Here is a 19,276-nt window from a genome sequence, read left to right as displayed (position 1 = left end):
GGTCTGAAAACCATTTAAACACAGCCCATTTTGAGCCAGTCGGGAGTATTCCGGTTCTCCTATCATACACTGAGGCATACCAGACAACTCCTGAATAAACTGGGGCTCCGACACTGATATTTGCCAGATTTCTGGTCTGAATACCATTTAAACACAGCCCATTTTGAGCCGGTCGGTGCTATTCTCGTTCTCTTATCATACACTGAGGCATACCAGACGACTCCTGAATAAACTGGGGCTCCGACACGGATATTTGCCTAATTTCTGGTCTGAAAACCATTTAAACACAGCCCATTGTGAGCCAGTCGGGAGTATTCCGGTTCTCCTATCATACACTGAGGCATACCAGACAACTTCTGAATAAACTGGGGCTCCGACACGGATATTTGCCTAATTTCTGGTCTAAATACCATTTAAACACAGCCCATTTTGAGCCAGTCGGGAGTATTCCGGTTCTCCTATCATACACTGAGGCATACCAGACGACTCCTGAATAAACTGGGGCTCCGACACGGATATTTGCCAAATGTCTGGTCTGAATACCACTTAAACACAGCCCATTTTGAGCCAGTCGGCAGTATTCCGGTTCTCCTATCATACAAGGTGGCATACTAGACGACTCCTGAATAAACTGGGGCTCCGACACTGATATTTGCCTGATTTCTGGTCTGAATACCATTTAAACACAGCCCATTTTGAGCCGGTCGGTGCTATTCTCGTTCTCTTATCATACACTGAGGCATACCAGACGACTCCTGAATAAACTGGGGCTCCGACACTGATATTTGCCTGATTTCTGGTCTGAATACCATTTAAACACAGCCCATTTTGAGCCGGTCGGTGCTATTCTCGTTCTCTTATCATACACTGAGGCATACCAGACGACTCCTGAGTAAACTGGGGCTCCGACACGGATATTTGCCTGATTTCTGGTCTAAATACCATTTAAACACAGCCCATTTTGAGCCGGTCGGTGCTATTCTCGTTCTCTTATCATACACTGAGGCATACCAGACGACTCCTGAATAAACTGGGGCTCCGACACGGATATTTGCCTAATTTCTGGTCTGAAAACCATTTAAACACAGCCCATTGTGAGCCAGTCGGGAGTATTCCGGTTCTCCTATCATACACTGAGGCATACCAGACAACTTCTGAATAAACTGGGGGCTCCGACACTGATATTTGCCTAATTTCTGGTCTAAATGCCATTTAAACACAGCCCATTTTGAGCCAGTCGGGACTATTCTCGTTCTCTTGTCATACACTGAGGCACAACAGACAACTCCTGAATAAACTGGGGCTCCGACACTGATGTTTGCCAAATGTCTGGTCTGAATACCATTTAAACACAGCCCATTTTGAGCCAGTCGGGAGTATTCCGGTTCTCCTATCATACAAGGTGGCATACTAGACGACTCCTGAATAAACTGGGGCTCCGACACTGATATTTGCCTGATTTCTGGTCTGAATACCATTTAAACACAGCCCATTTTGAGCCGGTCGGTGCTATTCTCGTTCTCTTATCATACACCGAGGCATACCAGACGACTCCTGAATAAACTGGGGCTCCGACACTGATATTTGCCTGATTTCTGGTCTAAATACCATTTAAACACAGCCCATTTTGAGCCGGTCGGTGCTATTCTCGTTCTCTTATCATACACTGAGGCATACCAGACGACTCCTGAATAAACTGGGGCTCCGACACGGATATTTGCCTAATTTCTGGTCCGAAAACCATTTAAACACAGCCCATTTTGAGCCAGTCGGGAGTATTCCGGTTCTCCTATCATACACTGAGGCATACCAGACAACTCCTGAATAAACTGGGGCTCCGACACTGATATTTGCCAGATTTCTGGTCTGAATACCATTTAAACACAGCCCATTTTGAGCCGGTCGGTGCTATTCTCGTTCTCTTATCATACACTGAGGCATACCAGACGACTCCTGAATAAACTGGGGCTCCGACACGGATATTTGCCTAATTTCTGGTCTGAAAACCATTTAAACACAGCCCATTGTGAGCCAGTCGGGAGTATTCCGGTTCTCCTATCATACACTGAGGCATACCAGACAACTTCTGAATAAACTGGGGCTCCGACACGGATATTTGCCTAATTTCTGGTCTAAATACCATTTAAACACAGCCCATTTTGAGCCAGTCGGGAGTATTCCGGTTCTCCTATCATACACTGAGGCATACCAGACGACTCCTGAATAAACTGGGGCTCCGACACGGATATTTGCCTAATTTCTGGTCTGAAAACCATTTAAACACAGCCCATTGTGAGCCAGTCGGGAGTATTCCGGTTCTCCTATCATACACTGAGGCATACCAGACAACTTCTGAATAAACTGGGGCTCCGACACGGATATTTGCCTAATTTCTGGTCTAAATACCACTTAAACACAGCCCATTGTGAGCCAGTCGGGAGTATTGCGGTTCTCTTATCATACACAGAGGCATACAAGACAACTCCTGAATAAACTGGGGCTCTTACACTGATATTTGCCTGATGTCTGGTCTGAATACCATCTAAACACAGCCCATCACCGCGCTAGATCCGCAAGTGCTACCACCCCACCCCGCTATTTTTATCAAATCAGCTTCGGAGAGTCCACCATGGAAAATGGAGCCATATTCCACCCCAGTGCGAACCAATTATAGGAATAAGAAAAAATTGTAAGTTTAATAATTACTGTTTATTAAACCAAAGAGCTTTGACATTCTTATTTGCATAACTTTGCAAAAAGTTGTAATTGTGGCATTTACACTTCTCTGAACCAGACCTTGACTAACATTTGTCAGGTTAAATTGCTGACTATGTTGTTCGGTGATAAGGTGTTTCACTCTGAGAGGGTGGGTTCAAATCACACAAGGGATTCACTCCACCCCCACCAGCAAAGTACTAGTATCTGGTATACTGGGAAAGTGAATTCCCAAATGTAACATCCCTTAGAAATGATCTAAATAGTTTTAAGCTAATCTTATTCTTGAAATGTGTGCCATCTCTTCCTTGTCCTTTGCTGCTGTATTTTCTGCTTGTTCATCATTTTTGTTCTCAGCTGAACATAAGAGCATTCATGCTTGAAAATTTGTAGAAATGCCTGAATGGTCTCCGTTTCTGAAATATAACAAAGTTATCAAAATTATGTTAAAACATCAAGGTACAGTGAGTATCATCACTCAGCTTTTAGTCCTATAGTCTTTACCCAACTCCCCAACTTAAGGTTTTATTAGGACAAGTAAACATTTGCCATTTGAAAGATTTAGCTAATTTGTTATCATTATGAGGACTTGTGGCCTAAATATACTATTCACACTTTGCTATGGATTAAATCATTGATTCAACAGAAAACTATGATGTCGGGTCTAATTTGGTTTAAATATCTAAGCTTATCGTAAGTATGGATCCTAGGTTTCAGTATGTCATTGCAACTTGTGGATCCCATAGCTGCTATTGACAGGTATTGTGTATTTGTAAATGACTCGTTCCATGATTTGCAAAATGGCTGATTGGTGCCATTAAACCATTTTTATGGTTACTCATGTATCAAGTGCATAAGGTTAGATTAAAGTAGCTGTTTGCCTAAAGAAGGGTTACTTTATTATTATTTATCCAGTTTTAAATGTATACAATTTCAAATTATAAATCTATGTGTAAGTAAAGTTGGGAATTTTTGTGAACCTTAGCAAAGTGTGAGTAGTATATGTTAGTTTCTAATCATTGCAATATGCAATATAACAACACATGGTCCTTAAATTAAGTTTGCTATAACGTACAATAGAAATAGTTCTATAAAGATGGAACCTTGAGTATTCAGGAAACTTTAATCTCGTAACATGGCTGAAACTTGAATGGGAGTGACTGCCACTGTCTATGAGAGAAATGAGGGTCAAGACTAGTAGTGAGTGAGATTAGTTTTATGCCGCTTTTAGCTGTGACAAGCGAACGCTTAAACCACTAGGCTACCCCACCGCCCGTCAACCCTAGTAGTAGTAAGCGCTTCATTAAGTAGATACAGACTGAATACCACTGAGAAAGGGAAAGTAGGAGAAGGATGTCCAGATAGATACTGGTTAACTGTATTGGTTACTGTTTATCAAACAAGTAAAATGATGATGAAACAAAACATTGACGTTATTAATATGCAGCAACATGCACAGGTTTTGGTATACTCAGAGAAATTATTGCATCAATGATAAAATAGTCAAAGCAACAAGAAAGTAATTGAACAACAGGGACATTTTGATTGACAAAAATGGCAGCATTAGGTTTTTTTCTAAAACAAAGGTCCGAACTGAAAATATATAATAAAAAAAGAACATATCTGATTCGCTAACATTTAAACCAAACTTCATAAAATTCTGCATACAATTGGCTCAGTGATTTTTCTCCACATCTCCTACATGTCATGCATGATGCAATTGGAACCAGTTGAGACATATGTCAGCAGTATGTCAGCCAAGTTCTAGCAGTGCTGAAGGCTAAGTTAGTTATCTAGTTTGAAAAAAAGACATGGTATGTTTTCAGATTTGAGAGTTTTGTTGTGTATTTGATAAACATATATTACATTTAGAACACACAAGTTTAGCTTGAGGTTTGAAATGTAAACAATTTTGGCATTGACTATTCAATGAAACCTACAAATCTAGAAAAAAAACAGTATGTATTGACACTGTAGAATACAAACATGATCTGTCATTTTTGTAATTTCTGTCTATCTAGGTGACACATATCATTTGAAGTGTTGAATCATAACTGACATCAGTCAATACAGACTGCAAGGAGCAAATCTTAACCCTTTAGTATGTATGATTTAATACTACAGCTCAGTGCACAGTACTACAGCTCAGTGCACAGTGTGACAACCAAACTCAGCTTATCCATATGATATAACTAGATTACAAACTGATTAGTGAAATAGCCTCTTTAGGGGTACAAAGTTTGACTATATTTGACTGTAGACAAGTCAACTACAGAGAGTTTGGTATATACACTATATATGATGTGTAACCCAAAGGTGTACTGATAATACATATGATGTGTTGCCCACAGGTCTACAGATTGTATGATGTGTTGCCCTAAGGTCTACTGGTAATATATATGAAGTGTTGACCACAGCTCTACTGGTGATATATAAGATGTGTTGCCCTAAAGACTACCGGAGGTATATAAGGTGTGTTGCCCTAAGGTATACTGATAATATATAAGATGTGTTGCCCTAAGGTCTACTGGTGATATATAACAAGTGTTGCCCTAAGGTCTATTGGTGATATATATGATGTGTTGCCCTAAGGTCTACTGGTAATATATAAGATGTGTTGCCCTAAGGTCTACTGGTGATATATATGATGTGTTCGTTGCCCTAAGGTCTACTGGTAATATATAAGATGTGTTGCCCCAAGGTCTACTGGTGATATATACGTTGTGTTGACCACAGGTCTACTGGTGATATATATGATGTGTTGCCCTAAGGTCTGCTGGTGATATATAAGATGTGTTGACCCCAGGTCTACTGGTGATATATATGATGTGTTGCCCCAAGGTCTACTGGTAATATATATGATGTCAACAGGCCTACTGGTGATATATATGATGTGTTGCCCCAAGGTCTACAGGTGATATAAGATGCATTGCCTTAAGGTATACTGGTAATATATATGATGTGTTGACCACAGGTCTACTGGAGACATATAAGATGTGTTGCCAACAGGTCTACTGGTGATATATAAGATGTGTTGCCCTAGGGTCTACTGGTGATATATAAGATGTGTTGCCAACAGGTATACTGGTGATATATATGATGTGTTGCCCTAAGGTCTACTGGTGATATATATGCTGTGTTGCCCTAACGTCTAATGGTGATATATATGATGTGTTGCCCTATGGTCTACTGGTTATATATAAGATGTGTTGACCACAGGTCTACTGATTGTATGATGTGTTGCCCTAAGGTCTACTGGTAATATATATGATGCGTTGCCCTAAGGTCTACTGGTAATATATAAGATGTGTTGTCCAAAGGTCTCCTGGTGATATATAAGGTGTGTTGCCCTAAGGTCTACAGTTAATATATATGATGTGTTGCCCTAAGGTCTACTGGTGATGTATAAGATGTGTTGCCCTAAGGTCTACTGGTAATATATATAATGTGTTGCCCTAAGGTCTACTGGTGATATATATGATGTGTTGCCCTTAGGTCTACTGGTGATATATATGCTGTATTGCCCTGAGGTCTACTGGTGATATATAAGATGTGTTGCCCTAAGGTCTACTGGTGACATATAAGATGTGTTGACCACAGGTCTACTGATTGTATGATGTGTTGTCCTAAGGTCTATTGGTTATATATAAGATGTGTTGCACACAGGTCTACTGGTGATATATATGATGTGTTCGTTGCCCTAAGGTCTACTTGTAATATACAAGATGTGTTGCCCCAAGGTCTGCTGGTGATATATACGTTGTGTTGACCACAGGTCTACTGGTGATATATATGATGTGTTGCCCTAAGGTCTGCTGGTGATATATAAGATGTGTTGACCCCAGGTCTACTGGTGATATATATGATGTGTTGCCCCAAGGTCTACTGGTAATATATATGATGTCAACAGGCCTACTGGTGATATATAAGATGTCTTGCCCTAAGGTCTACTGGTGATATATAAGATGTGTTGACCCCAGGTCTACCGGTGATGTATAAGATGTGTTGATATAAGGTCTACTGGTGATATATAAGATGCGTTGCCCTAAGGTCTACTGGTGATATATAAGATGCGTTGCCCTAAGGTCTACTGGTGATATATAAGATGCGTTGCCCTAAGGTCTACTGATAATATATAAGATGTTTTGCCCTAAGGTCTACAGGTGATATATAAGATGTGTTGTCCTACAGGTCTACTGATGATATATATGATGCGTTGCCCTAAGGTCTACTGATAATATATAAGATGTTTTGCCCTAAGGTCTACAGGTGATATATAAGATGAATTGTCCTAAGGTCTACTGGTGATATATAATATGCGTTGCCCTAAGGTCTACTGATAATATATAAGATGTGTTGACCACAGGTCTACTGATTGTATGATGTGTTGTCCTAAGGTCTACTGGTTATATATAAGATGTGTTGCACACAGGTCTACTGGTGATATATATGATGTGGTGTTGATATGTTGTCCTAAGGTCTACTGGTGATATATAAGATGTGTTGCACACAGGTCTACTGGTGATACATATGATGTGGTCCACAAGGTCTACTGGTGATATATATCTATGATGTGTTGCCCTAGGGTCTACTGGTGATATATAAGATGTGTTGCCCTAAAGTCTACTGGCGATGCGGTCCTATACAGTCAAGACATGACCCTGCATCGCGGCCGAGGACACCACCTTCATTAATCCTATTCAGATTCTAGTGGCCGATTACCTCTCGTATTTTCTTGAGATTTTTTAGATATATTTCCTGTGGGTTTTTGACTGAAATGTCGATATCGATGTACTCCCAGATAATTTCCCTATACTTACATGTAACTGTCATATTTTTGTGATCATATATTTAGCTATTAATGGGCCTGAAACCCGTTGAGGTCTTGCTTTAACGATAGCGAGCTGACATGTTGACAACACTATTTGAACGACATTCAGGGGTTAATAGCATCAACACTATTTGAACGGCATCCAGGGGGTTAATGTCATTAACACTATTTGAACGGCATCCATGGGGTTAATAGCATCAACACTATTTGAACGGCATCCAGGGGGTTAATATCATCAACACTATTTGAACAGCATCCAGGGGGTTAATATCATCAACACTATTTGAACGACATCCAGGGGGTTAATATCATCAACACTGTTTGAACGGGTAACAAAGACCATCAGTCCTTTGATTTTTAAATATGTGAAGAATTCAGGGATGTGTGTGTTGCAACTGAGTGTTAAACATGTGCGATGTAATGGGCGTTTCATGAAGACCTCACGTGAAACAGGATTTTCTAAACACTGTCAAATAGGGCCGAATGGGTAGCTTTGTGTGTTGAAGCGCTCGCTCGTGACGCCGAAAACCCGGGTTCAATTCCCCACATGAGTACAATGTGTGAAGCCCATTTCTGGTGTCCCCGGTCGTGATATTGCGGAAATATTGCTAAAAGCGGCGTAAAACTAAGCTAACTCACTCACTATTAAATATAAAGGAAGGCTCACTTCGGCGTTTGTGTTTGCCTGCCCCCAAGACGATTTAAAGGTTACCCCAAGGTTATAGGCTAGGTTCCAGCATAATCATTGGCGACTTGACAAACACATGCCAATGATCACTAATTGGCTATTTTTCAAATTCAGTTCAACGGGTAAATATCTGATATTTACATTTACAACATACAGTACACGATGCCGCAAATGGCGAATTCTTCATGTGTCAAAAATGGCGAGATTTACGATATACATAATTCTTACCGGTCATTTCAGCAATTGTGTTTTACCTAAATAGCAGTATGTTAGATCAAGAAACAGCTAGAACACTGAGGGAGATATTTGTTATTCTGGCATCCAGGGATTAATAAAGCTGAGATGATTTGGGTGATGATTGTTTTCAGTTTAATTTTGTATACTGTGTGTTTAGTCACTGTAGAAGGGGTGCATGTCCCTGTGGCACCAAAAGGGTTAAATCTCAGCAGTAATCAGCTACACATGTTCATTCTTCCTTTGTTAAACGATACCGACCACATGGTATTTGACTAACACTGTTTGTGTTGTCTGGCATGAAGCCAGCATTGCGCCGCTCTCTGTCCTATCTGGGTGAGAAGACGGCCGAGCACCTCAGTGTATATCTGTGACGTCACCAGCAGTGTGACGTCACTGTCACTGTACAAATGGCGCCATGTCATCTGGGTGCACCCAGTCTGAGGTCACAGAGTGCAGCGACATGTAAACAAACAGTTTGTTGTTGTCGGTTTCGCGATATTCTCAGAACAAAATTAACACAGAATTATGTTAAGACGGGCGACGTTTACGTACAATCACTCACCGTTTATATTTACACTCACTTCACAATTTTCTTACCTGATCCTGCGAGGCTACAAACACAACAAATGACAAAATGTCTGAAAATACATTCAACAGATTTTATCTATATTCAGAAGAAAAAAGGAAATCACGTGAATCGTAACACACGACAACGTGGACGGCACACTCTGCGTCAGTGTCAGTAACGACATGTGCACCGTCGCTGTCCACACCAACACCGACTTCAGTGTCCACCACGTGACACCAGGAACTCCGCCACTCGCTGATGTCTCCAAAGTCTCGCCACGTCGGCCGCTGTCCCGTACTTGCCCCTGGCGTTGATGTCAACCAGGTTCCTGGACACGATCAGCTTCACGGTCTCCAGGTGTCCACCATAACAGGCCCAGTGAAGGACGTTGTCACCGCTACTGCTGACCAGCGACACATCAGCCCCTCTACCCACCAGGAACTCCACCACATCGCTGTGTCCTCTCAGTGCTGCCTCCATCACCGGTGTCCTGCTGTACTTTCCTCTACTGTTGATGTCCACCAGGTTCCTGGACACGATCAGCTTCACGGTCTCCAGGTGTCCACCATAACAGGCCCAGTGAAGGACGTTGTTACGGTTACTGCTGACCAGTGACACATCAGCCCCTCTACCCACCAGGAACTCCACCACATCGCTGTGTCCTCCCACTGCTGCCGCCATCACCGGTGTCCAGCCCCAGTATCCTCCTCTCGTGTTGATGTCCACGTGACCCGCTGCCAGGATCAGCTTCACTGTCTCCAGGTCACCGGCCCCGCAGGCGGAGTAGAGGTCGCGGCGTGCTGCTGGTGATGGAGTCGCTGCAACACAAAGTAAACATCAGACATCTGTGTCACACATCTACAATGTCTTCATCATGTTGATACGTCACTCGGGCATTGCTACATCGTTTCAACTATTCCATCATGGCTGACAACAATACAACATGGCGGGAATGTCAACATGTGGTTTCCGGGGTAAACGATGGTGTGTTTAACACAGAACTTTCTGATAGAGCCAGAAGTTGTAGCAATATCTTGTGCACGGCTGGAGAGTGTTGATGTTTGTTGAACTTTACAAGTTGATAATGTCAGTACAACTGTTGTTTGGTTTTAGGGTTATAAGATATAACGTTGGTTTATGTCACAGTGTTTTGGTTGGTGTTTGACGCCACACTCAGCAGTATTTCAGCTGTCTGGTGGCGACCTAAGCATAATTATCTGATTCAAGGAATCCTGTGACCGACAACATGAACGTCGATCGACACCACTGAGCTTCCTGTCTGCTCGGTTTTCCACCTACCGTGGGAGTCTTGTGTCGTCACTGGCGCTGGTGGAACCATCTTGCTCGGTGTCAGATCATCACTCACGTCGGTTGTCGAGGCTGAAACAGGGAATATGTTGTTCAGAAAACTATACATAGCACATAGGCATTTCTACTGCTGGCTCAGTTTTTGCCTTTCAACATAATGTGTCGCCTTTCAGTATTATGTATGATTAAATTCTAAATACATATCTTATGAAAGAAGTATTAAATATATATCGTTCAATTTGACTGGGATAATTCTCCATCGAGACCGCATGTCTATGCAGGAAAAGAGTAACACTCCCTAAATTATTTTTTACAGTTTGAAATCCTTCCTTATGTGGCAGTTTGAAATCCTGTGACCTCAAGTCAGAATCTCCACGGGTATATATACTCCACTCTGTTAAATGGACGGAGAATTAAGGACTGACGTCCCTGTCTGCTGGGTTTTCCCACCTACCCTGTAGATCAGAGTCTTGTGTCGTCACCGGCGATGGTGGAACGGTGTTGTTCTGGGTCGGGCCAGTCGAGGCTGAAACAGGGAATATTATATTCAGAAAACTATACATAGCACATAAGCATTATTATTACTACTGGCCTCAATTTTCGCTTTCCACAATGTTTTGCCTTTCAATATTATGTGTGGATAAATTCCAAATACATCTATTATAGCAGAAGTATTAAATATATATGGTTTTCTTTGATTGAGATACCTGTTCATCAAGACCCCGTGTCTCTGCAGGAGAAAAAAAGAACATTTCCTACATATATTTTTACAGTTTGATTCAGTAAGTGTAATAAGCTTTGCACTGACTGTGTCCCAGCAGCTGAGATGCTCCTCTTTGTTGAAATGTAGTAGCTGAATAGATTGTTATGCTGTTTTGAAACATAAACATGAACAGTGTAACTAAAGGATCTGTTTGCCCTCAGGGTTAAGTTAGGGTCAGGCTAGTGTCAAGCAAGTTCTACGGGTACTTTAAGTATAAACATATTTACATTATTACACTGAAAGAAAACAACAAATAAACAAACAAAAACATCTGCACTTATACCTAATTATAATTCTTCTTTCTGGAATGACCACCTTTTTTAAGTTTGAATTCGTTAACCGTAACTGGAACTTGAAAAATGCCATTCCTTGATGTCCCCACCCTAGCTGCATATTTTTGTACATGGTATTTTAGGCAATTCCATAAATTCTAATGTGAAGCAGATTTAAAGTTTAGTGTTCAATGGAGGGTACACTCTCTCATCACATTTGACACAAATTTGAAACTAAACAAAATTTGAAATGTTTTCGACAAAAATAATCCCAGATATCTGACGAAAGAAATATTCATAAATACAATTTAAGCATCACATATTGATACAAAATACATGAAATAGTTACTACATAGTGAAACAACAGCAAACGACGCGAACCACTGATGATGCGGTTTCGCCTTTTGACTTCCTGTTTGTGCAACACAGTTTAAATTTAGTCACAAAGTGTCAGGCAAACTTTGCCCAGCGCGCAGAAAAAGTCAGCATACCGAACGATGGCGGCAGTGCAATTCTCACACAACTACTATCTGAGGCGGAAACTGCAGCTGACACAGTCGTACTTGTCGATGGAAGCAATGTGCTTTGATAAACAACAAGGGTACAAACATGTGAAAGTGTGTGGTGGTCAAGATAGACATGTCGCTGTCCGAGTGATTAACATTCTCCGTCTGTTTCAATATTAGAAATAACGAGAATAAAGCGTACTTGCCCTTCCATAATTTATTCCTTTTTTTTCAAAATGTTGCAGAAATGCATGTGTTCCACATTTAAGGTTTCATTGTTGAAAAAGCAACTCTACAGGTCTTCATTGTAAACCGATTTTAACTGATACGTTTCACCGTGTGCTATATAGCGGGGTGTATTTCAATGCAATGCAACTATTCATTGACGCAGAATAAAAACAAAATGAAATACAGTGTATATTAAATATTTGACTGGAAATATTTAAAACATTCTCATAAAGTCTTCCGTGACAGAGGTAAATGCAATCAGGTCAAAGCATAACGCTAAGAAAGAGCACATTATTTGATCAAATATAACAAGTCTATCAGGTGAAACGCTGCGTTGTTATGTTTACCCAGACCTTCCATCGTCCCCCGCAGGTGACAAGCTAAACACAGGTCTGAACATTGTGTGAAGCAAGCACTTGGTTCCAACAACATTCATACAGCTTTACAGCAGACGTACAATGTACATTTTCACTATTTCATCAAATTTCCTAAATCAGTTAAAAAGTAGAAACTGAGAAACTTACCCACCAATAATGTCCTAACACGAGCGACTCGCCTCACTGCTAGCTATGAAATGCCTTGACTGGCGACACCACGACCGCAAAGCTGCCAGCTATGACGTCATTGTGACGTGTCAGGTTAGGAGCATGGCAACGTTTGGCGCTCGACTGCTTGTACTTATCAACAACTCTATATGGAAATATTTCTAATCGTCCCATGTTTGCCCTCCAGTTTTATCAGATGAAAGCAGCATATTACAACACATTTCGTGTTACCTGTGACATGACATGGACGACAATTGTATTATAAGCATATCGGATGCTTCCCTGGAAAGATGTCCTTCCGTTCCAAACCCTAAACCTAACCTAAGTTATGGACTGTTAGTCGTTTTTGTGATTTCTATAGTAATTGTTGTGTTAGGTTTTGTTAATAATTTTAGTATATATTAAATAAATATTATTCGGGATGGGGGAAAGGGAGGAACTGTTACCGCCTCCTTAAATTGTAGTAATTCACCGATTGTTTGTATCACAAAACTCCCAATATTTCTTTACAAAAATATATATGCCCCCTTTGAAAACACGTCATATGTGGATATCATTCGACGTCAGATGCTTAGATGTATATAGCTGCGATCATTCTGTGAACGTACTTACATTGAGCTTATAATGAGAGACAAACTGTGTTTTTCTGAGTCTGTTGTGCTAAGTGTAGACAGGTATTCCCCAATTCAGTCTAAGTGTGAAATAGATACGGATATATTTATGTTCAGACACAGTGTCCATAAGTCGTAAGCCTATTCAGAATACCATATGGAAGTATGGGAGACCATTGTATGTATCTGGAAAGTTGGGGGTCAATCAAGTCGGGTATTATAGTTTGGGGCTATATAAGGACTGATTTGAAAGTTGGGAGATTGCAACCAATTGCGTGTGTGTGTCAGGTTGGCTGGTTTTCCTGGATATTCAACTGGTGTGAGCATTATAATATTATGTTATGTTGTAGTTAGAATATGTGAATGAATTGTTTATACAGTCGAGCACCTTTGTGTCGAACACTGATAACCCGATACCTCGGATGTGTGGATAGATTATCTCGGTCCCGGCAAAATCCTTCATATTTTATCATTATTCAAGCTCTTTGAACTTGATACGGATGTCTCGATATTTCAGATATCTAGATATAATTTCATGGTCCCGAAAAGCAAAATTACCCTTTTAACTCGATATTAATAAGAAACTCGGTATTCACCTACCTTTCATGGACAAGTATCCCTCTGAACTGAAGATGTTTCTACATGTTTACACACGGTGCGGCATGAATCAAAGAGATGCGGTAGTGTAAACTAATTAGGGCTAATTGAGTTGAAGGTCATTGATTAAGTAGGTTTAATTAAGAAGGAATTAATTAGGAAGTACTCACTGTTACGACTAAACACTACTGATAACGGATTGTAGTTTCCAATCAAAACATACTGAGAAGCAATGAGGGGATTGTGCAATCACGTGACTAGCATGTGATTGTTGAGTTGTTTCTAAATTGCGGACTGAGAAATACGGATTAGGAGTCAATGACAATGACAGTGACATTGATAGTGACGAACCAGCCCCACCCTTGCCAACCCTTCTCCAAGCCACCGAGACCCTGGGTGCGCTCACAAGATTTGTGGATTCGAGAGATGGAGGGCGGCTGTTACAAGCACTTGTCATGTATCGCGAGTGATTATCTACTATCACTTTCATGCAACCACCAAATACATTGAGATTTAATGACATTTCACCTTATAATATCACCGTATCTCTGATTCAATATATTTCTTATAATAAGTGATGTTGATAATATGATGGAATTGCAATGTATATGAAATCTTTTTTTTATAATGTAACTAAGATGGTAAACTGACGTAATATAAACGTAATATAATAATCAGTCAGCAGATCACGTGTAATGTGATAGTGTTGTGCTTTAAGCGTCGGTAAAACAGCCCTGTAGTCAGATCCTGTGTGTGTTAAATATATGTGTCCATATAGTGTATGTGTAAAGTCTCCAAGTACATGGTGTGCTTTGTATATCCAGTGTCCGGGATAGATATACTCCGTAAGGTTTTCCGCCGATCGAGAGGGATCGACCCTGACATGGCGTCCGTGAATCTGGATTCTTGACATCTGAGTGCTTGAGGAGAGTGACACGCCACCCGTGAATATGGACTTTTGTCATCTGAGTGTTTGGGGAGAGTGACATGCCGCCCGTGAATCTGGACTTTTGACATCTGAATCTGGAGTGTTTGGGGAGAGTGACATGCCGCCCGTGAATCTGGACTTTGACATCTGAGTGTTTGAGGGAGAGTGACACGCCACCCGTGAATCTGGACTTTTGACATCTGAGTGTTTGGGGGGAGAGTGACATGCCGCCCGTGAATCTGGACTTTGACATCTGAGTGTTTGGGGAGAGTGACATGCCGCCCGTCAATCGACTTTTGAATCATGGTCAACTGGACTTTGACATCTGAGTGTTTGGGGAGAGTGACATGCCGCCCGTGAATCTGGACTTTGACATCTGAGTGTTTGGGAGAGTGACATGCCGCCCGTGAATCTGGACTGTTGACATCTGAGTGTTTGGGAGAGTGACATGCCGCCCGTGAATCTGGACTTTTGACATCTGAGTGTTTGGGGAGAGTGACATGCCGCCCGTGAATCTGGACTTTTGACATCTGAGTGTTTGGGGAGAGTGACATGCCGCCCGTGAATCTGGACTTTTGACATCCGAGTATTCGGGGAGAGTGACATGCCGCCAGTGAATCTGGACATTTGACATCTGAGTGTTTAGGGAGAGTGACATGCCCCATCCATTAAGGCTGTCCCAACAGATCAACATAGACCATACCGGCAGGCCGCCTACTGTGTAAACTGCACAGGATAAAGTAAAGTATGCGTTGGATGTAGTTGGTCTGTATATTCCATTTAATGTATATATTATATCATATGAACTGTTGTGTGTTTCATTAGAAAGACCTTTGTAATGGTGTTACATTTGGAGCGTTGATGTGAGTGTATGTGAATGGTGAGGTATGAGGTACGTACTTGGCTAAGTAGGGGAAAGAGAGTGAGTGTGTTTGATGATTGTGAGAATGAAGTTAGGAGTGACAGCATATATGAATCATTGTGATCAGGGCATATTTAGTTAATAGATTATATTAACTTTAATTTTCGGGGTTGTATTTACTCTAGTATGTGACACTCTGTAATCAGGCAGTCTGTAATGTGTATAAAATATGACTAGTGAAGTCATTTATATACGAAATACCCAATTTGCAGTCTTGCTCTGCCTGAATTCCCGGGGCAACCTCCTTCCAGTCTTGGAAAACTACATGGTGTGGTGTCAATCATGGAAGGGCAATCCAAAACGAGGCTCTATCAGGGCATTCCACAAATATTGGCATTTATAGACAAAGCAAAGAAATAATCTGGTGCAGGGTTTCACTCATCCGAAGTTTCTGCAACACTGAGACTGATTTCCTTTATCAGGTCATAATGACACAAACATAAACCGTGCTGTGCTCAGTTGACTGGGGCTGTGCTGGACAGATCTAGGATGAAGTCTCTGGCCTGACAACACCGGGTCGAGTCTTCATGACAAATGGGGATTGAGCGATTTCATTCAAAGCAAGTTAACATACTTGGAATAGGAGTAATATTTTCGCCGTGGAAGTGGTGCTGGGGCCTAACGAAACCAGTTCGAGTCTAATCTGATGTCCACTTCCTAATTGAATCAGTAAGTTCACCCAGAAATCTAGAGGTACGGGAATAAATTCAGTGTGAACGCAGCATAGTTGAAAATCAAAATTCAAAGCCAGTACACTTACAACATCAGCGTAAAATATTGGAATTAGTAGCAGAGATTCAGCTTGCTTAGTGAATGAGTCTAGATAAACCTTCTGATATACTGATTAACATTCTTCCATAAATTATTTAATTTCTTGCTTTTCATACATCAAAGCGTCGCTTGAATTTTTCTACTGATATTTCAATATCGTAATGAAAACATACTGGATCATTAAGGTCTAACATTATGCCAAGATATTTGTACCTCGACATTGTACCAAAGGGTGGGAAAAAAATCATCCTGTTTTAGAGACTGATTTTCTAAATTCAGTGTTTAGCCAGTAAATTTAGTTTGGTGAACATAGAATACAAGGGTTTTCTGACTGATTTATTCGTTTTTTAACATAGGTGTAGAGTCATCAGCAAACTAAACCCCTTCTCATTCTTTTCCAGTAAACTGTAAGCCATATATATTCAGGTTGTTTCTAAATTTACTATTTATTACTTCAGCACAGATAAAACAATATACATGGGCTAACTAGGTAACCTTGCCTTGTTCCTACTTGTCTACAGGACCCAAGTTGACACGCCCAACAGTGGGAGCATGGTAACTGGAAACACAGTGCAGAAGAACAATAAGTGACAAATGCCTCAGATAAGAACCAAGGGCAGAATAAGTGACAAATGTCCCACATGGTGACCAGGAGAACAGTAAGTGACAAATGCCTCAGATGAGAACCAAGGGCAGAAGAAGTGACAAATGTCCCACATGGTGACCAGGAGAACAATAAGTGACAAATGAAGAGGAGCACATGTTCATGGCTAAATAATTACGTAGTGCAACAGATGCGACGTTTCGGTGCAGTTCCTGTCGCCACTATCAAGTAAATGGGACATGCGACAAGGAGTACAACAAACACATGGGAACCTACAAATCATATGTCCATATACATTATAAGTCCTGCATTGGCATCACCTGTTAACCCAACGGTTACATGCCTTGTAAGTCCTTGATTGGCTGCATTTTGACATGTCAAATAAACTCTGTGCACGACATGCACCACTGGCATGTCCTGTTAACCTTATGTTCAAATGCACAATAAAATCTACGTTGTACGTATCTACATACACAATGCCCTATATGAACACATATCCAATAAAATAAATGTCCAATCATCATCATGTTTACATGCGCAATAAACCCTATGCTGACATGTCATGTGAACCCTATGCTGACATGTCATGTGAACCCTATGCTGACATGCCATGTGAACCCTATGTTTGTATGTGCTGTAATCACATAGCCTTAGTGATCACAAATTTTATTGGTCAATAAGCGTTTGAAATATGGGTAGTTCGGAAATGAAAGGTTTCCACTAAAAACACAGAAAGTTTACCACCAACATATTGTTTCAAAAGCAAAAGACACATACTTAGTACGTATGCAGGATGACTGTAAAACAATTGGCTTAATTGTAATGAAATGATAACGTTAAACGTATATCTTTGGGTTGGAATATCAAGATAGAATTGTAACCAAGCGAATAATCTCTGTAAAAAGTCTCACCTGCAGTAGTTCCAGGATACGTCGTGGTCGATGTCGTGAGTAACACCTGCGACAATGACGATGTTGACATCGAACTCTCATTACTATCAGTCTCTTTAGCCTCATCCCTCACCACACAACAACTCAAATTCAGTGTCATCAAGTCCCTGGTAAGACCTGTGATCTGTTGTTTTGTAGCAAAAAGATCTTGATTGGTCGAATTCAGTTCAGATATCAGCATCCTGGCATCACGCAGATCAGCTGCCGTCTTATTCATCTCGTCGCGTAGTTTTCCAACACTCTCGCTGTACATGTCTTTTTCCTGTCGAACATGTCTCAGCTCTTGAGTTATTACTTTCAGTTGCGTCTTGGTGTTTTGTAAACTGTATTTTAGGCTGTCAACTTCAGCTAACACCAGTCTCATCCGTCTAGCCAAGGTACTCCTCTTGGTCTTAGCTTTAACAGTTACAATTTTCCATGTTTTAATCTCCTCCTCCATCACTGCCACTCGATCAGCCAAGGTTGGACCACTGCGAGCAGCCTGTACGTCGCTGACAGCTAGCACCACAAAAATCAGGAAAACAAGTGTTGAGATCTCCATTGTTCTAGTGAACTTCGCAGCACGCAGCTAGGAATACGACTACCTCGCCACCGGGTAAACGGCTTTAATATAGCCCGACTCAAGTGTTTGGTACAATGCCAGCTCGCGGAACCACACGTTACACCAGTAGTGTGCGTACACGTGGCGTCATAGCAACCGACATGGCGGATAACTACATGAGATGGATATGCACTGCCATGTACCTAGCAAGCACAACGCTGATCACTTCACTTCACTTCAAAGTAACATCAAATATATTGTAACACTTGTTATAGTTGGTATTACACTGTCCCAGTGAAGGACAGATTCTAGTACGTTTGTTGAGTTGAGTCGACAGAAGGGTACACAGAGTGTATTGATAGCTTTCGGTCGTGGGAGTCGTGATAAGTTTCACTTATCAGAGGGGTGCACACGTTCCAAGGCCTAGGGTACCAATTGTGCGACTTTCAATCTTGAGGAAGCCGCGATGGATGAGTGGGTTAGAGGGCTGACTATGTGTACTGGCGATTAGGTCCCTGACTATGTGTACTGGCGATTAGGTGCCTGACTATGTGTACTGGCGATTAGGTGCCTGACTATGTGTACTGGCGATTAGGTGCCTGACTATGTGTACTGGCGATTAGGTGCCTGACTATGTGTACTGGCGATTAGGTGCCTGACTATGTGTACTGGCGATTAGGTGCCCTGACTA

General features: G+C 41.3%; 1 protein-coding gene across 3 annotated transcripts in view; it reads right to left on the bottom strand.

Annotated features, from left to right (window-relative positions):
* LOC124291519 (ankyrin repeat and KH domain-containing protein mask-like) overlaps positions 1–18,654 on the bottom strand; it is a 139,173-nt gene extending 120,519 nt beyond the window's left edge. Inside the window, exons 1-5 of one of the 3 annotated variants that reach the window (XM_046728522.1) lie at positions 18,006–18,654; positions 10,802–10,873; positions 10,339–10,419; positions 9,752–9,857; positions 9,192–9,547 (exon numbers count right to left, since the gene is read on the bottom strand). In XM_046728522.1, coding sequence (XP_046584478.1) covers positions 9,256–9,547; positions 9,752–9,857; positions 10,339–10,419; positions 10,802–10,873; positions 18,006–18,585 — 1,131 coding nt within the window. In that variant the 5' untranslated portion in view covers positions 18,586–18,654 and the 3' untranslated portion in view covers positions 9,192–9,255. Of the gene's footprint in view, positions 1–9,191; positions 9,548–9,751; positions 9,858–10,338; positions 10,420–10,801; positions 10,874–18,005 lie in introns of those variants that run through there. The other 2 variants (XM_046728521.1, XM_046728520.1) reach the window with 2 other exon arrangements.
* Between the last annotated feature and the right edge of the window lie 622 nt (positions 18,655–19,276).

The sequence above is a fragment of the Haliotis rubra genome, unplaced genomic scaffold (assembly GCF_003918875.1).
Source record: "Haliotis rubra isolate DU_JTF1 unplaced genomic scaffold, ASM391887v1 Scf494, whole genome shotgun sequence".
Taxonomy (NCBI): domain Eukaryota; kingdom Metazoa; phylum Mollusca; class Gastropoda; order Lepetellida; family Haliotidae; genus Haliotis; species Haliotis rubra.
The sequence above is the reverse complement of the archived record's forward strand: the minus strand, read 5'-3'. Positions and strand labels throughout refer to the sequence as shown.